Genomic DNA, 18361 nt, shown 5'->3' with positions numbered 1-18361 from the left:
AACTGAAAGGGTGTCTAAACATTTGTAACTGCCACTCGTAAACTGAAAAAATATAAAAATTATCAAATAGATCATAACTGCACATTAACAGATCTGTAATAATGCCATTGTTTGCTTAAAAATTGTATTTACTATTTTTTATTTCAAATGTGAACAAAAAAAAAATCTAATTTGGCCTATGGGGCAGGGGTTGCAAAATTTTACATGGAATCATTTATGTCATGAATAAATTTTTATTTATTTAGTTATATGTCTTTCTATTTTTGTCAACTATTCTGAGAAGACACACAAATAACAATTTAATTTAATTAAGTACACATGATAATAAACATGACTTGAAATACAATGCTTTCAAAAAAGAATTTTCAACATAAAGCGTTTTACTGAAAATCTTTTGTATTTTTTTTCACAAACAAGGACATCTTTTCAGCTAAGTTTTAGCTCTAAGGAGTACTAAAATGGCATGACTACAAACATACTACAGAATACACATTAAACACAATCCTGAAAAAGTAGCACAAAATATAATATCTGTAATGTGTCATATCTAATGATTAACAGTGAATGGCTACAGTTTTACTCAAATGGTTAAATAAAAATAGGCTGGCATCCACTGTAGCAAAGCAAAAAATAGTAAAAGAAGTTTTGCATTTACACTTGTGTTTCACCTTGGATTGGAAAGATGTTTTATACTGCATTGACATCCACAAGAAGCTATCTCCAAAATACCATTTCCACATTTTTGTAGCAAACAAATACACAGTGGGTGTCAGCTTTTACAGAAATAATGTTCATTCTTGTTTCTATTTAATCTCTGTGTCATCCAAACCATGAACTGGTCTTTGTTAAATACCATAACTTCCTGATCAATGCAAGCTTAAAACAACTATTTTTGACAGGTCATTTACAGATAAAATATACAAAGCCAACTGGTATCTTTTTTCATATAAATTACTGAAGTCTTATTTTATTGATTAAAGAAAATGCCATTGATTTGTGAGGTTGGATAAGCCTAAAACATTCAGTTTTCCTTGTGGCCTATTTTTCTTTAACTACAGGATCCAAAAACAATTTTAACAAGATGTATATTAATAAATTGCCAATTAAGAAAAGGATCAATGGATCTTTCACCCACAAAGCTCATTCATATATAACACAAAAAGAGGCATGCCTCACCAGGAAGAGGATTTTCACTAGGCTGCCATCAACTTCTTCCACACGGGATTTCCACCAGGTACCTTCCCACTCTGTCTTGATTAACTGGCCAGCTTTCAGGAGCACCATTGGACGGTTAGGATAAGCAGTAATGTATTCCTCAATAAAGTCACGACAGGAGGCATCTTCAATGTCTTCCCAAGTCTTCTTCACTAAAAAAAATTAAAAAAAATAAATAAATAAATATTTTTTTTTGCTAACCTAAAGAATACCATGTTTTACTTTTTTGTATTTGAAGTTAAAGATCAACTTACACCAAAAAAAGCACATTTTTATGAAGGGATCTTCAATTTTACTGGAAACCAAATCAGATTTTTGAAGACTAAGTTCATTCATAAACAAACAACTTACCATATACACAAGAAAAACACTACAGTTTTGTAACTCTTGCTATTGATATGACTTTTCTCTAGGTTATGAAATTTGATGCTTACTGTGATTTTATTTATTGTTGTATCTTTTGTGTTTGTGCTTTATAAACTGTTATACAGTGTTTATGAAGGATAGAATTTTAAAAGCTTATGTAAATTCAAACTTGTGTATTCTGGTGATAAATTAATGTTTTAGTATGGTGTCTTTTTATTTTCTGTGAATTAATGTATATATACAGTACTTAGAATACTACATTTTTCTTTAAATCCAGAAATGTCCTGCCGATTTTGTTCTTAATTACATTATAATATGTTGAAGGTACATTCTCTTAACATATCATCTGTATGGTACTTCAGAGAAAATTAATTTAATGCGACTTTGCTTTTGGTTCATTTGTAGACACCAGTGGATGGGAAGTATAGAATTTTGTTAGGTGTGTTCGCATATAATGTTAAAGGCACCAACGACCATGGTATGTCTATCTGGTCACATGAAACAATTTGCCTTCCAGTAGAACAATTTTGTTGAAATTTGGCACACTGCTTCAAAAAAACATAAAATTCTATTTTCATATTTTCTATTCTATTTTACTCTGCTGGCCTAGCTATCTTTCTCATGGATGGGGGTTGATTTGTTTCAAACCCTTTTTTTTTTTATAAAACTTGAGTTATTTGTATGGAATGCTATTTGATTTTAATAAAATTATTAATAATAATAAAATAATAAAATTTCTCAAAAAGATGGTGCTATATATTTTTTTTTAATTTTCAAAATCTCACATTGAAAAGCAATACATTTTCAAACTGTTCTATATTAAAACATAGAAACAATATGTTCAACTTCAGTTGCAGATTAGTTTACCGTTTCAAATGTACCTTTAGAGGGGTTACTTTAATGTCTATATTTTGCGTAATTTCCTTTTTTACTCATACAACAGCCTGACAGCAAAGCAGATCCATAATACAACTAAGTCAGACAGAGCAGATGCACACACAAGTCACACCTCTTGTACAACAACTCACTTCTCCTGCTGCTTGCTTGAAGTAAAAAATCACTTATTTACAAAATTAATATACAAGAATATGTACTGTAATTGCAACAATTTTATTCCAAAATCCCAATGACACATTGTTACATTGATTTGTAATTCTAAACTGGTCCAATTTTCATGAGTAGAACTTCTAAGGGAACAAGCAGGTACTCAGTATTTATGTTACACTAAAAACATTCTCATTGGCTACTTATTCACTATAATGATTCAGTAATTTTCTGATACTATACATTTCCCAGAAATTAATGCATAAAAAGCCAACAATTTACCATGAGATTTCAATAGAGATTTTAAATCTCCATTGGGTACTTCTGGGGCTGGGGAATAATATGATAATGAAAATGACTGAATGTTGTAAGCACCTCGATCATGATAATGATAAGATGGGTCATTTTTTTTCAATAAAGTTTTTATAGCCTAGAGGAGTGCTTATAACCTGTTATATGTGTAACCCACTTGGTTGTGTGTTGTAAATCTTTCATCCTGGCTGTTCAAACAGTTCAGTCCCACCTGCAGCACCAAAATTACATCGCGCTCCTTGAAGTATTAAGACATGTTGTGTAAGACTGATGGGATTTCAGCTGGAATAAAGGCATCTAAATGTTAATTGAGTGCTGCAAAAATACAGCCAAATGCTGTCCAGAGCATGGTCAGTGGGAGCCTATTAGAGGAAATCATAGGGCGAAGGCAGGAACAGCACCTGGTTAGGGAGCAAGACCATTGCAGGCCAAACTCACAGATATTTAGACCACTTTTAGTGTTGCACAGTATAGCAGTACTAAAAAAACCACCAAACTGCCAAATTTTTAAACCTGGCTTATACCAGCATTATGCTAATTCTAGTACCAGAAATTAATGTGGTTGCACGCAGACATCTTGGGCTCTGAACCACCTGCCAATCCCAACACCCTATTCCTCAAAGCTGTTTTTGTATACGAGAATGCACCCTAACACTCCACATTACAATATGCAACTATCAGCGCTCAAAACTACATGGAGGACACAATCCATCTACCCTTGTTAAGAAATTGTGGGCCATGGATGGACGACTCTTTCAAATATCTAAGGTTCAAAAATACAAAGCAGTGTAATCAATTCAAGAATCTCTGATAAAATGTATTACTTTCAGTTTACTTTTGCTATCATAAGCATGCCTCAGGAACGAAGGAGGCATGTTTTGCTGCTTCAAAGTGGATATATCCAATAACTTTTAAAGCCTTTCTTTACAAAGGGACTCCAGTACCTATTTGGGTCCATTATAAAATGCAAGAGCGGGCTTTTATTTTTTTATATGGTTTCATGTGGTAAATTTATGCATACCATGATTGTGAAGAAATAACTTAAAAAACACAAAAAATAAAGAACTTGTCCTTAAAAAAAAAAAAAAAGGTCTTATTCAAAGTCAAAACGGTGCTGCAGTATTTTGAAGATCTGCTTAAACACACCACTTGCATGCTGGTGTCAGAATATATTTCACTATCTAAGGAGATGACCAATTGCAACAATCCTGCTGTGTAAAATGTTTTACCTTGTACTTCCTTGCCTAAAAAAATACTTCCCTTTAGGATATATATGGGCACAAACTTTTCTTTTAAATTTTGTACCTCACTGGTTATAAAGTTCTATTTAACATACTTACATTTTTTAAGTCTACCACCATTGTCTAATACAGAAACAGAACTATGTCTATGCCAAGGAAACATATAGAATAATATCATAACTACTATATAGGAATACTGACAAAACAACTCCTTAGATTCCCAGAAAAACACATCAACATTAATAAACATTAAATGGAAAACAATTAAAAGCTGTAAATTATATTTGTCTTTGTAAATGCATTCTATTTAAAACCGACTTCTATGCAAATAAAGTTTACAACTGAAAATCACTGAGAAGGTCATGTAATATGACAGTGTCTCATTTTGGTAAAGACCATAACTTTAATTTCACGATAAACTGAGAATTGGCTGAAATAGTGTATATATGGTGGATGGACATGGCACCTCAACAAATAAAATGTTAATTATTTTAAGTATCTCAGCTTTCCTTCTATACAATTTTTACTTTAACTTGAAGAGTACTGGTAAACCTCCGTGTACCTCTGTAGTTCTTAGTGTTTTCGGACAAAGACAACTGGGGCACAACAATAATATAAAGACATAAACAAAATAAAATGTACTGCTCATCCATCGTCCAACCCGCTATATCCTCATCCAAACTCAAAAAATAAAACACCTACTGAACACTGCCATGCACTTGTTTTATGAACTATTTTTAGTTTAAATCAATACATTCCGTAGTAAATCCTAAAGCCTATCGAAGCCTATTAATATTTTCAATTCTTTCTCCGTTAAACAAGATGACACATAAATGCTGCAAAATGTAATTGAAAGAGCTTAACATTTTGTTAATTTAATTTTAATAATTAGGACACTTAACTGGACTGTTATACATTAAACATAAATAAACACCATGTCAACATTAATTTTCAAATATTAAATCACCTTTCTCTGAAATGTAAAACTTACATGGTCTGCAGATAGGGTATAGTTCCGGAAGACTAACATATGAAGCATATCCATCATCAAAAAAAATAAGAAACCTGAAAAATATATAAATGATAAATAATTAACATTTGATTTTTTAAGAGATACTAATAACAGTAAACTACAAACTTTACTGGCAAGATGTAAACATTCAAGTTCAAGTTCAGTCTAAATTATTATACACGTAACAGAATGAAAGATGAAATACAAAAACATTGAAGTTAGAAAGGAAAAAAAAGACTTGCATTTGAAGTAAGTCTACAAAAGCAACACTTTGGAAACCAAAAATATAGCACATGCAAGCTAGTATATGAACTAGAAGCTAATATAAAAAGTGACTGTTATTAAATCTATACAATTAGAATAAAAGTGAGAATTTTTGAGAACAAAATTTACTTCTATAAAATATGATGCCATAGTGTTAAATCTGAAGGTGTTAATAGTCGGAGACAAGCACTGAGGACATCTTTAACTGGTAAAACATGCTTCTTGTGAACAATGCAGCATACACATTACGTAATCAGATTTTTTGCACTACATTTTATACTTTGCCTAGTTGACTAAGATGTACGTTTTATTAGGGTTGAAAAATTTGACAATTTACTTTCTATCTGAAAAACTGCATGGAGGCTCTTGTTGAATCGATAACCTCCAAAATATGATGATCTAATGGTATCAAATTAAACTAGAAAAGACAGGCAAACTCATAGGACGAAATAACACATACTACAATTTAAAACAACAAAGATTTTGAGCTTGACATTTAAAGTTTCCTTAAGATTGTTTCATCAAAAATGTACATTTATGTTACAATGGCTGGGGGGACATGAGACAGTGTATTCAGGGGTTGAAATAATTTTTTGATAGTAGTCGTCTAATGAGTCACTGCATGAATGGAGTGGTACTCACAAAAATTAAGTCATCCAACTTGTTCTCCACCTCTTCACTTCAACTTTGAAACTGACATGAGCTTCTTGGTTTCTGATTGATTCTGTGATGTGCAGTATGCACTTTTGCTATCACAATTAAACTGCAGACTTAGTCTCTCTCTCTCAGATATATAGTCAATGTTTGTGTGTGTGTGTGTGTGTATGTATGTTCCAGCATCACTTCCAAACGGCTGGAGCAATTTTCATGAAACTTGGTACATGTTTCTCATTGGTCGACTTAAAATACTGTAGGGTGAAATCAACACTAACCCACCCCCTTCTGGGTAGGGTGGGAGGTGATCTTGCGGTCTTATATGCATGTTATCATCCAGTTGACACTCGGAATGACCATCAGAGGGCCAACTGGAGGTGACTGTCAGCATTGTTTATGCTTGATCACCACCACGTGCCTGTTGCTTTTGAAATTAAATAGAGTTGGCCAGGTTGGCATTTCCGGCAACAAATCAAATGTATGTTTTTATACTGCATAATATTAACAATAAGAGCAGCTCACTACTCAAAATGGTAAATTTGCTGGGGAGCTGGTTTCAAACTCACGACCTCCGGATTATAAGTCAGCAGATCTTACCTCTGCAGTACAGAAACTGTCGTATTATACTTGCATCTTTCGTGAAAGTGTTTATTTGATATTTGGCCATCAGCCTTCACACTATATACAGTTCATGTCTACATTTTGTCATTTATTACTAAAACATGAAAAATGTTTCTGTTTTAACAATGTGTTTACATAGATTGTTGTAGACACAAAACAAACATGAAATTATTTCCCCTTACAATTCTGGGTAGCTCACTCCCAGATAATCAATCAAGGCAGGAACTGGGAGAACTTCTTGCCCGTTCTGCAGCGGTGAGGGGATGGTATAGCAGGCTGCTTGCTGCTTGGGCTTATGGACACATTTACAAGACAAAAGAGGCTGACAGAGAGGTGTGACGGGATTTAAGGTGGGCTGGATTTACAAGTTTTTTTGTAGGCTCTGGTAGTTCTAGTGTTACTAAAACAGACATAAATGCAAAAGCATATATGTATGCGGAAATTCCTCAACATTACACAAGGCAGGAACAAAAAAAGAGTGTGGCATTCAAGAAAAATTACAAAAGTGTTGCTTGATTAAATATTGTTGTTACGTGAATCGAAAGGAGCAATGTCATACAAAGATGTTCTAACTATAGATGAAACTACGTATGGTACCTTTGAAGAAGCGGCACGAGCAGCTGGGTTATGTAAATCGGACGACTATATGTTTGAAATGATGTCTGATGCCGCTTCTGTAATGATGCCTGACAAATTAAGACACTCCTCACAGGTGGCGCAGTGGTAGTGCTGCTGCTTTGCAGTAAGGAGACTGTGGAAGATTGTGGGTTCGCTTCCCGGTTCCTCCCTGTGTGGATAGCGCTTTGACTACTGAGAAAACCGCTATTTAAATGTAATGAATTATTATTCATTATTATTCTTCATGTACTTAATTATGACGGGTGAAGTTGATGCTTAACGATTAAGGCAAACGTTCAAAGGAACATTATCCAAAAAGTTGAATGAACAAACGGCTCTTTCGATCATCAAAGAAGATTTAATGATTCAGCAATTTGGACTTACAGAAGAAATAGACGAATCAGAGGTAAAGAAAGAGATAACAGCAGATGAAAATTTAACAGTGGAAGACCAAAAAAATGATATCAGAAAAGTTAATTCCAAATATTATTTTTACAGAAGTTTTAAAGTAAAAGTGAACATAATACATATGTAACAATTCCAATAAAAACAATCCCTTTAAATTGTATTTCCGGAAAAACAAACCCCGGGGTTGGCGAATAAAGCGAGCAGGGGGCAAAGCCCCCTAGTATATAGTATATATATATATATATATATATATATATATATATATATATATATATACACACACACACACATATACGTGTATATAAACAAAAAAAAATGTTCAAATATGTAATAAACCTTGGGCAGATTCTCTGCATGGTTCTTTTAAACAATATTTTTGGACAAATACCAATGATTGACAAAACTGCATATTTTAATTTTAAACTTCAAAATAATTTACCAAATATACAGAAATTTAGGCACTGAATCAATTCCAAATTATATCAACAATTACCTCATTCTGTTCTTGCTGTTGGGCATTTCAGCAACAACACCAGCATACAGCCATACTTGGTTCCCATCTTTATACTTGGCCACAACACGGGCACCTACATGCAGCTTGTCCAATGTAGGGTGGTAATCAAAAGCCACGTGATTTCCAGAAAGCAAACTTTTTCCCTTGTTGTCAAATTTCACTTTATATTTGAAGCTTCCAGTACCTTGGTAATAAAAAAATAAAACAATTTTAGCTTTTTTTTTTTTTTTTAATTTCAGACCACACACATACACACTCACTACAGATACATTTAATGTAACCACACTGACCTAGTATTAAAAAGGTGACACAAATGTCTGTCTTAAATAAGACACACAGTACCCAGGGATTGCATGAGCAAAACATTTCCTACAGTTACAACCCAAACTTACTGACAGGATTGATGGCAATTAGTGTTCCTTTATGCCATGTCTTTGTTCTCTTCTTGCCCAAAATTCTCATGCCGAGTACCAACTCTCCTTCTGGGTTAGAGTTCTTATCTGGCTGTTGCATTGGAGGTCCACGAGACACTACAACTGTTGTTGGAGTTGAGGGAGTCACAGTTGTTAAGCCTTATAAAATAAAAAGCAGACAGAAGATATCACATGGGGAAGCCTTATGGCACAATTAAGACTAACACTGCAAGACAAAAGTACAATATTCCAAGAAATCTAAAAAATAAAATAAAAAAAGTAAACAAAATAAGAAAAAAAGACTTCTAAATGTATACAAGGCAAGTACTTTTTAAATACCCACCACCTCTGTTTGTTGTTGTTCCCCTCAGCAGGGAGGTAGAAGGAGGTTCTGGGGTTTTTTTGGTAGTAGCATCAACAAGTTTTTGCACATCCTGGGCAGATTTTTTTAAAGCAGCCACGGTATCTTTAAACTGAGCAAAACAAAAAAGAAGAAATGAATGAATGACAATGAAGAGAAAATAAATACTAGCAAGCTAACACTCTCTGTTTCTTTGTGTTATTGAATATGTATTAAACCAAACAAGTACAATAAAAATAACTATTTCAGCCAGTCAAAACTATAAAACAGAATACCTTGCCACCAGCAGTTTACGGCCCACACAGAAAGCTTAAAAAAAAAAAAAAAAAAAAGAGTGGACACACAACACGATGTCATAGAACTAAACAAACATCCTGACACCAACCATCAGCCAATCTAGCTTCCAACCAGGCACATGGCAGACTGCCACTAGTTAAAATGACCAATTTTTAATAAACTATCAGAGAGTAAAGGAGGGATTCCAGCAAGAAAATCAGGCAGCATCATGCCAAAAGAGACCATAAGGTTCCCTGTGGGGTTCAGAAGGTGAAAGATGTGTAGTGAAAAATTGATCAACAAACATAATTAAAGACAAACACAGATTGCAAAACAGAGATAAAGTAATTCAAGAAAATGTAGATAACAATACCAAGGGTAATTAAAGAGCAAGGATAACAGCAGAGATGAGTGGCAACACCCATAGCTTAACTGCAAGGAGCGAGATGAATACACACATTTAAATTGAGTTTGTTGATTAATACAGTTTCAAGAAAAAAAAAGTTTTTAAGAGTATTTCAACATGGGGTGGAGCATGAAAATGAGTAGTCATGATTCCACACTGAATGTTATGCTAAACAATGCTGTACACAGGACTAGGCACAGAGCCATCACTCTCATTACACTCAGTAACAAGGAAAAGGCAGGATATCTCACAAACTAAAGAATAAACAATAATAGGACACAAGCATAGCAAGCTAACCTGGACACATCACCTTTAAGCATATCAACAAGCACTACGATAATTTGGCATGCCTGGATCAGAAAAGAGATGATGCTGCCCAAATTCAAAGAGCCTTACTGTCAAAAATGAAAGTACCAGTCTTCACATTAGACAAGATGATTCTCAACCACTTGGAAAGTTCCAAGTACAGAAGAAATCAATGGTTTTAAATACGAGGCAAAAAATTTTAATCTCTGATCAGCAGAAATGGCTATAAGATAGTATTAGGCACTACAGTCAAAACTCAAATTACTTTTGAGACTGGCAATGTATTTTTTAATAAATAATAAATGTACTACTGATTAAGTATGTACACTTGTGCCTCTTATCCCTCAAAATGCTTGTTAATGCTCTGCTGCTCAAAAAAGATTCAATAGCAGGTATTTGCCTCTCTTGAACAAATAAAAGTACAGGTTTTTGTCTCACTAACTTACTCATAAACTACTACTGCCAAGCAAACACAACACAAGGCAAATATTATGCTTACATCAGCTTACCATTGAAGTTAACCATGAGTACACGGAGTAATATTTTTAAAGGTACTTGCTCAATTTTTAGATACTGTTCGCTTACAAATCCTTTCACAAAGACATTACTTTTGAGGCAAAAATAAATCGGCACAAAATCATATTTCCCCTTACCTTTTGCAATCATTTCTAATTTCTTATGTTTAAAGGTGTTTGAAACTTTTCCACTTAAATTTTAGCACACCAGTAAAACAGTGTTTACGGAAATCATTCTGGAACAGATATTTCATCTGGTATACTGGCTCAAACAATTTATAACACACTCCTATTTTAGGACATGACAATCTGAGTGCTATGGAGAACCGGGATGACCAGTTGACAGGGGAAGGTAACCAGCTCCAAAATTAATGAAGGGTAAACATTTGGTGGTGTAGTTCCAACTTTTGTAAGGATATGCAATCACAGTGACCTCATCTGGATCAGGTTGGTGTGTTAAATATAACAGATAGGTAGAATCAATTTTTGACATCTCTCAACTACAATATGACAGGAAATACCTTTTTCATAAATTCAGTGGTGTTTCCACTCTCGAAATTGTCTCATATGTTTCCTAATTCTGTGGTTCCTGTCCTCAAAATAAATTAGTTCGGCACTCAAGGATATAAGTTGGACTTCAAGTGTCTTGATTAATTTATCGGACTTTGTTATCAACAGTACACCAAACTCCTTTGAGATCATCTTTTGTGCTTAACACCTTTATATCATGCTGTGGAATTCTAAGCTCATTCTGAAATCACTGCCTGATGGAGTGACAGACAGTGACAAGATTGTCAATTCCAAATTTGTGCTTAATACTGGAAAAACACAACACTTTTTTATGCTAGGCAGCCAGCATAATCAGCAGTGGCTATATACAGTATGAACATAGGGTCTTTCGTTACTGGGCTGAATTCCAGAGGGTAAACAGGAATCTTACTGATGATTATATTGAGGTTTTGAGGAGAGTATAAAACAGAAAAAAAGATGGGTAAACACAAGTATACCTAAAGAGATATGTCATCATAAAAGCATCAATTAAAAATGGCCAGTCTCCCTATTTTGCTTCTTTGAATTAAAATACTTCACTTAAAGCTTAATAGATCGGGAAGCTATGATGTGCTTACCAGTGATGAATCCTTTGTAGCAATTTTTGCTGTGGTTGTCGGAGGTGGTTTAGTAGCAGGTGTGACTGTATAGACAAAAAAGTTATTTTTAAAATATTGAAAATGCTCAAAAAACATGGAAATAAAGGCATAGCATTTCTGTACTAAGCAGTGACCACTTTTTTGTTGTTTTTCCTGAATCTGTCTAGAACAAAATAATAAGCTTGACATTTTTAAATAACTAAGACTAAAATGTAAACAAGCAAGAAAAAAAAAACAAAAACAAAACAAAAATTCTCACAAACTATTTAATAGAAAAGAAACATAATAGCTGAATAAAATATACTTTTACTAAAACAGTTCGACAGTGACACTAACTCTAAAAGTTATGGAACTTAAATATGTGTTAACAGTCAGTCAATGTAATTCAGTTTATTTAATGGGACTGGTAGACCAAGGAAGACCTCTACTGCCAAAGACCGAAGAATCCCCACTTTGGTAAAGTGAAAGCCCTAAATGTCTGCCCAACAGACCAGAAACAGTGTTCAAGAGGAAGATGTCTATCTGCAGAAGACATCAAGAATAGAAATACAGTGGTGACACTGCAGAATGCAATCCACTAGGGAGCCACAAGAACAGGATAGCCAGATTACAGTTTGCAAATAAGTACTTAAAAGAGCCTATAGAATTCTGGAATTTGGTCTTGCGGACAGAAAAAACAAAGAATAACCTGTATTAGATTGATGACAAGAGCAATATGTGGAGACGAAAAGTAATGGTTCTAGATCCAAAGCACACCAACTCATCTGTTAAATATGGTGGTGGGAGTGTTATGGCTTGGGCATGTTTGGCTACCACAGATACTGGCATAGTTACGTTCAATGATGATGTAACTGCTGACAGCAGTTGCACAAGGAATTCTGAGGTGTACAGTAACATCTTATCTGGTCAAGTTCCAGTAAATGCCTCCAAACTCATTGGATGGTACTATGCCCTACCATAAGATAATGATTCCAAACATAAAGCTAAGGCAACGCAGGAAAAGCCAAGCCAATCACCTAATTTAAATCCAACTGATATATGCCATCCGTATGCTAAAGAGAATCCTTAAGGGGACAAGCTCCTGAAAACAAGCAGAAATTGAAGATGGCTGCATTAGAGGCTTAGAAGAGCATCACTAGGAAAGTTACTCAGCTTCCGGTGATGTCTGTTAACTGCAGACTTTAAGTAGTCATTGCATGCAGTGGATATGCAACAAAGTACTAAACGTGACTGCTTTAATATACGTACCATTGCTATGTCCCAAACATTATGGTGCCCTGACTGAAATGTAAGCATATACCCTTAAATTAAAGTCTGCAATGTGTACTTTAATCATATTGGAATTGTTTGACTTGTAATTTTAAACTGTGGAGCAGAGCAGTAAATAAGGCAAAATGTGTCTTTGTCTCAAACATTATGGAGGGCACTGTATCTAGAATGTTTATTTATGTTCTTCTTCTAATGGTGGTATTATATGCATTCAGCTGTCAAAAAGTATTTTATGCTCTTGCTAATTTCCTCTCTTATTGCTGATGTTTGACATATAATATTTTCATGTCTTCAGACAAAAACTGGCATAGGATAAAGGGTACCTGAGTGAATAAACAACACTTATGCCCCCTTATCATTATTTATCATTCAATAAAAATAAATAAACTTTTTAATAACTGGAAATGAGTCTTAACACTAAGTATAGGCATTTATAAATACTTTATTGATTTGTATATTCAAATTGGTATTCAAAGAAATACAAATAAATAATATTTCAGACCTTGTGAGAACTAGGGAATACATTCCCAGACATTTTTCATTCCCGGGAATGAAACTGCTGTAATTCCCGGGAAAATGGGAACGGCCAAGCTCGCATATATACTGTAGCATGTAAAAGTGTAAAAATCGATCAAGAAATAGCAGAGTTATAGTTGAAAACCAGTAAACCCCCGATTCTCTAAAGAATCGCAAATGCAAGAATGGCAATCAGTTTCTATTCCTCTCCGATCTGTGGAGGAATGAAAAGTGATGGAGGGTGGGAGCGTCCTGGTAAAGTTTTCATCTAATTAAATAAACATATTTGTACTAAAGCGGTTTCTTTTTGGAGCTGTGACTCATCAGGTTCTGGTGTTTCAGAAGCGCGTTGTAGGTGCCTTCATTTATTGTTTTTATCCATGCAGTCTCGCTTTTGGCAGCGGTGGAAGTGTGTACGACTTGCCTGTTGTCTCTGGCATCTGTGCATATATAATGTATAACCTGGCGTGCACGCTTTACCTCAGGTTTAGTTTACAGGTCGTAGCCATACAGGCTTGTTTTTGTATTACTAATCGTTGAGCTCTTTTTTTTTGGAGCCGTGACTCCTTTGCCTCTGCTGTTTCAGAAGCACGTTGTGGACGCCTTCGTTCATTGTGTTTATCCATACGGGCTCGTTTTTGTATTTCAGTTTGTTGAGCTCTTTCATTGTGGAGCCGCGATTTCTTTGCTTCTGGTGTTTCTGAAGCGCGTTGTAGGAGCCTCCGTTTATTGTTTTTATCCATGAGGTCTCGTCTTTGTTGTTCTGTGGCTGTGTCGTTAGGTAGAAGTCGTTTACTGTTAGGAATCATAATTCAACTTACTTTTAATACTGAATTATCGTTATGTGATTCAAATATGCCACACTGACTGCTGGCACAGTGGATTAGAGCAAGTTTAGTTTACAGGTTGTGTTGTTTGGGCGCCACCTACTGACTCTGGGAAGCCGCTGGGTTTGACTCTGGGGCGCTGAGGCACTGTGCACATGCGCCTTGGTGCGTCCGTGCATATAATTATACAACTGTCGTTTAGTAATATAGATAATTAAGGTGGCGCCATTGCTGCAGCTTGCACTTCATCAGACAACAGCTTTGAACAGCAACTTGAAATTGCAATGCGTCAGTCTGTTGCATCTGCATTATCTGTGCCAAGAAACTTACCATCACAGAATGATGACAAGAAACTGGATGCATCAGTAAAAGCTGAAATGGCGGTGTTTCAGAGCAACGGCAAGCGCGGGCGTTGTTTAGAACAAGTGTGTCAGCATCTGATGACTGTGCTGCCTACTTCAGTGAAGGCAGAGCGTGCTTTCTCAGTGGCTGGTGTACTCTGCATGAAGGTGTGCTCTCGCCTGGACGACCGCACGCTCAACACGTTGTGCTTTCTATGCTATTATTACCGCAACTAACTAGATACATGTACTTATAGGAGAGCATGAACTGCTTGTAGATAAGGTTAGTCTTTTATTTGTGTCAACATATTGCAGTAGTTTTATTAAAAATAAGTGTGGGTCGTTCTAAAACCGTTCACATGGATGAGTGAGAACTATGTAATGGTTATGGCATGCTGTGTAAAAACATGGAACTAATGTGCTAAGTGTATCAAAAATTTATAAGGCTAATATAACTTATGGTTCTCTTAATAATACACAGAGATGAAAATGTTTGACTAAACTCCAGAAAATACTTGACAGAATACTGAATGCCTAATCTCTTTTTCTATTACGTATTGCACATTTGTTTTGTGCCATTGCATAAGGGCTATATCATTTTCACTTCTATTTAATTCTTTTCAGTGATATTGAATTATAAAACTACAAATTGAAGAAAAATATGTCATTATTGAAATCTGTCTTTTCAAAGAAGATATGTAAAAAGTGAACAAAAACAGATGAATAAATAAAAAGGTAAAAAAACAATACAGTGACAAACTGTTAGTGGATTTAGCTTGTCGTGGTACTTTGTTTGCTCCTTGGCTAGCAAGCAGTGCTGATGCGACATATATATATATATATATATACACACATATATATACATATACAGTAATCCCTCTTCAATCGCGGGGGTTGTGTTCCAAAACCCCCCGCGAAAGGTGAAAATCCGCGAAGTAGAAACCATATGTTAATATGGTTATTTTTATATTGTCATGCTTGGGTCACAGATTTGCACAGAAACACAGGAGGTTGTAGAGAGACAAGACTTTATTCAAACACTGCAAACAAACATTTGTCTCTTTTTCAAAAGTTAAAACTGTGCTCCATGACAAGACAGAGACGACAGTTCCGTCTCACAATTAAAAGAATGCAAACATATCTTCCTCTTCAAAGGAGTGTGCATCAGGAGCAGATAATGTCAGAGAGAGAGAGAAAAGCAAACAATAATAAATCAATAGGGCTGTTTGGCTTTTAAGTATGCGAAGCACCGCGGCACAAAGCTGTTGAAGGCGGCAGCTCACACCCCCTCCGTCAGGAGCAGACAAAGAGAGAGATAGAGAGAGACAGAGTTTGTTTTTCAGTCAAAAATCAATACGTGCCCTTCGAGCTTTTAAGTATGCGAAGCACCGTGCAGCATGTCGTTTCAGGAAGCAGCTGCACAAAAGATATCAACGTGAATACATACATATACATATACACATATATATATATACACATATATATATATACACATATATATATATATATATACATATATATATATATATATATATACACATATATATATATATATATATATAAACACATATATATATAAACACATATATATATAAACACATATATATGTATATACACACATATATATATATATATATAAACACACATATATATATAAACACATATATATATAAACACATATATATATATATATATACACATACATATATATATATATATCTATACTAATAAAAGGCAAAGCCCTCACTGACTGACTGACTGACTGACTCATCACTAATTCTCCAACTTCCCGTGTAGGTAGAAGTCTGAAATTTGGCAGGCTCATTCCTTACAGCTTACTTACAAAAGTTAGGCAGGTTTTATTTCGAAATTCTATGCGTAATGGTCATAACTGGAACCTGTTTGACTGACTGACTCATCACTAATTCTCCAACTTCCCGTAAAGGTAGAAGTCTGAAATTTGGCAGGCTCATTCCTTACAGCTTACTTACAAAAGTTAGGCAGGTTTTATTTCAAAATTCTACGCGTAATGGTCATAACTGGAACCTGTTTGACTGACTCACTCATCACTAATTGTCCAACTTCCCGTATAGGTAGAAGTCTGAAATTTGGCAGGCTCATTCCTTACAGCTTACTTACAAAAGTTAGGCAGGTTATATTTCGAAATTCTACGCGTAATGGTCATAACTGGAACTTGTTTGACTGACTCACTCATCACTAATTCTCCAACTTCCCATGTAGGTAGAAGTCTGAAATTTGGCAGGCTCATTCCTTACAGCTTACTTACAAAAGTTAGGCAGGTTTTATTTCGAAATTCTACGCGTAATGGTCATAACTGGAACCTGTTTGACTGACTCACTCATCACTAATTCTCCAAATTCCCGTGTAGGTAGAAGGCTGAAATTTGGCAGGCTCATTCCTTACAGCTTACTTACAAAAGTTAGGCAGGTTTCATTTTGAAATTCTACGTGTAATGGTCATAACTGGAACCTGTCTTTTGTCCATATACTCTAATGGAGGAGGCGGAGTCACTTATCGCGTCATCACGTATTACGCCTCCTACGTAATCACGTGAACTGAAAACGAGGAAGAGATTTACAGCACAACTCAAACGTGGGAAAGAAGGTAAATGACGTTAATTGTTGACTGTCTTTTAATACTGTGTACTTGTTGAGTGTCTTTTAATACTGTGTAAGCATACATATTAACACATGTGCAATTAAACGTGTGCATTTACGGGGTGATTTCTCAGGCTTAAAAGCTCGCCTTTTATTAAAAAGGTAAATGCAAACTCTTTTCATTCTGAAGGGCACAAACCACGTTAGATTTCAGCCGTTAAACGCGCAAAAATGTCAGTACACCAGATAAATAAGCGCAACATATTATCAGTTGTATTGTATGCTTACAATACATATAGAAATGTATTAATCGTTAACTAATATTATGGGATGGTGTTTTTCGACTTGCGCCTTGATTTAAACGATTGCATGTCTTGGTGGGTTTGCGTAGCTTATTGTCAATATCTTTACACCTCATTTTAAGACTTAATTTAAAAAGGTTTTCTTTTCTTCTAAATTAAAATTTAAAAGCAATACTTCACCGCTGCGAAGCCCCTCTAGCGCTGACGTCCGACGTTCGATTACCGTAAGCGAGTGCAATGAGTGTGTACGCCTGATGAGCCAAGAATAAGGAGGAACCAGGTGTCGCGTACTCTTTGCATTATTTGACAGTAAACTATTTTCATCCATTCTATGATCTGCTTCTCACAACTGAAGGCACCGTGGCTGATGTTACCTGACTTGCTGGCCAACCATAAGCGTTACCTGGTAGGTAACCACCCACTCACTTCACTCCAATACGGGGATCGAACCTCGGGCGTCAGCGCTAGAGGCGAAGCCCCTAAAATTGCGCCACGGCGTGTGGTTCGTTTATTTATTATAAGTTCATAGACCTACAAAAGGTTGCCATTGATTTGAGGAAAGATTGCTTTTCTCATGTACAACTATACGTTGCATTCTTAACAGTAAGCTTGCATGGCTTGGTCATATTACAACCTGAGTGCTGAACTGACAACGTCGTATACAAACAGAACTATAACAATCGTAATAAATAAACAAACAAAAAAAAAAGCGAAGAACCCTTGGATTTAATAAAAAGGCTCTTTCCTTGGCGAAGCAAGGAAAAAGGAAGAACTTATATGGCGTTCGTTTATAA

The 18361-nt window shown here is 35.2% G+C and overlaps 1 protein-coding gene across 1 annotated transcript in view; it reads right to left on the bottom strand.

Annotated features, from left to right (window-relative positions):
* setdb1a (SET domain bifurcated histone lysine methyltransferase 1a) overlaps positions 1-18361 on the bottom strand; it is a 222653-nt gene that overhangs the window by 136433 nt on the left and 67859 nt on the right. Inside the window, 6 exon segments of the mRNA XM_051922587.1 lie at positions 1177-1367; positions 5170-5243; positions 8249-8453; positions 8662-8841; positions 9026-9155; positions 11674-11738. Coding sequence (XP_051778547.1) covers positions 1177-1367; positions 5170-5243; positions 8249-8453; positions 8662-8841; positions 9026-9155; positions 11674-11738 — 845 coding nt within the window.

This window comes from Erpetoichthys calabaricus, chromosome 2 (genome assembly GCF_900747795.2).
Source record: "Erpetoichthys calabaricus chromosome 2, fErpCal1.3, whole genome shotgun sequence".
NCBI lineage: Eukaryota > Metazoa > Chordata > Cladistia > Polypteriformes > Polypteridae > Erpetoichthys > Erpetoichthys calabaricus.
The sequence above is the reverse complement of the archived record's forward strand: the minus strand, read 5'-3'. Positions and strand labels throughout refer to the sequence as shown.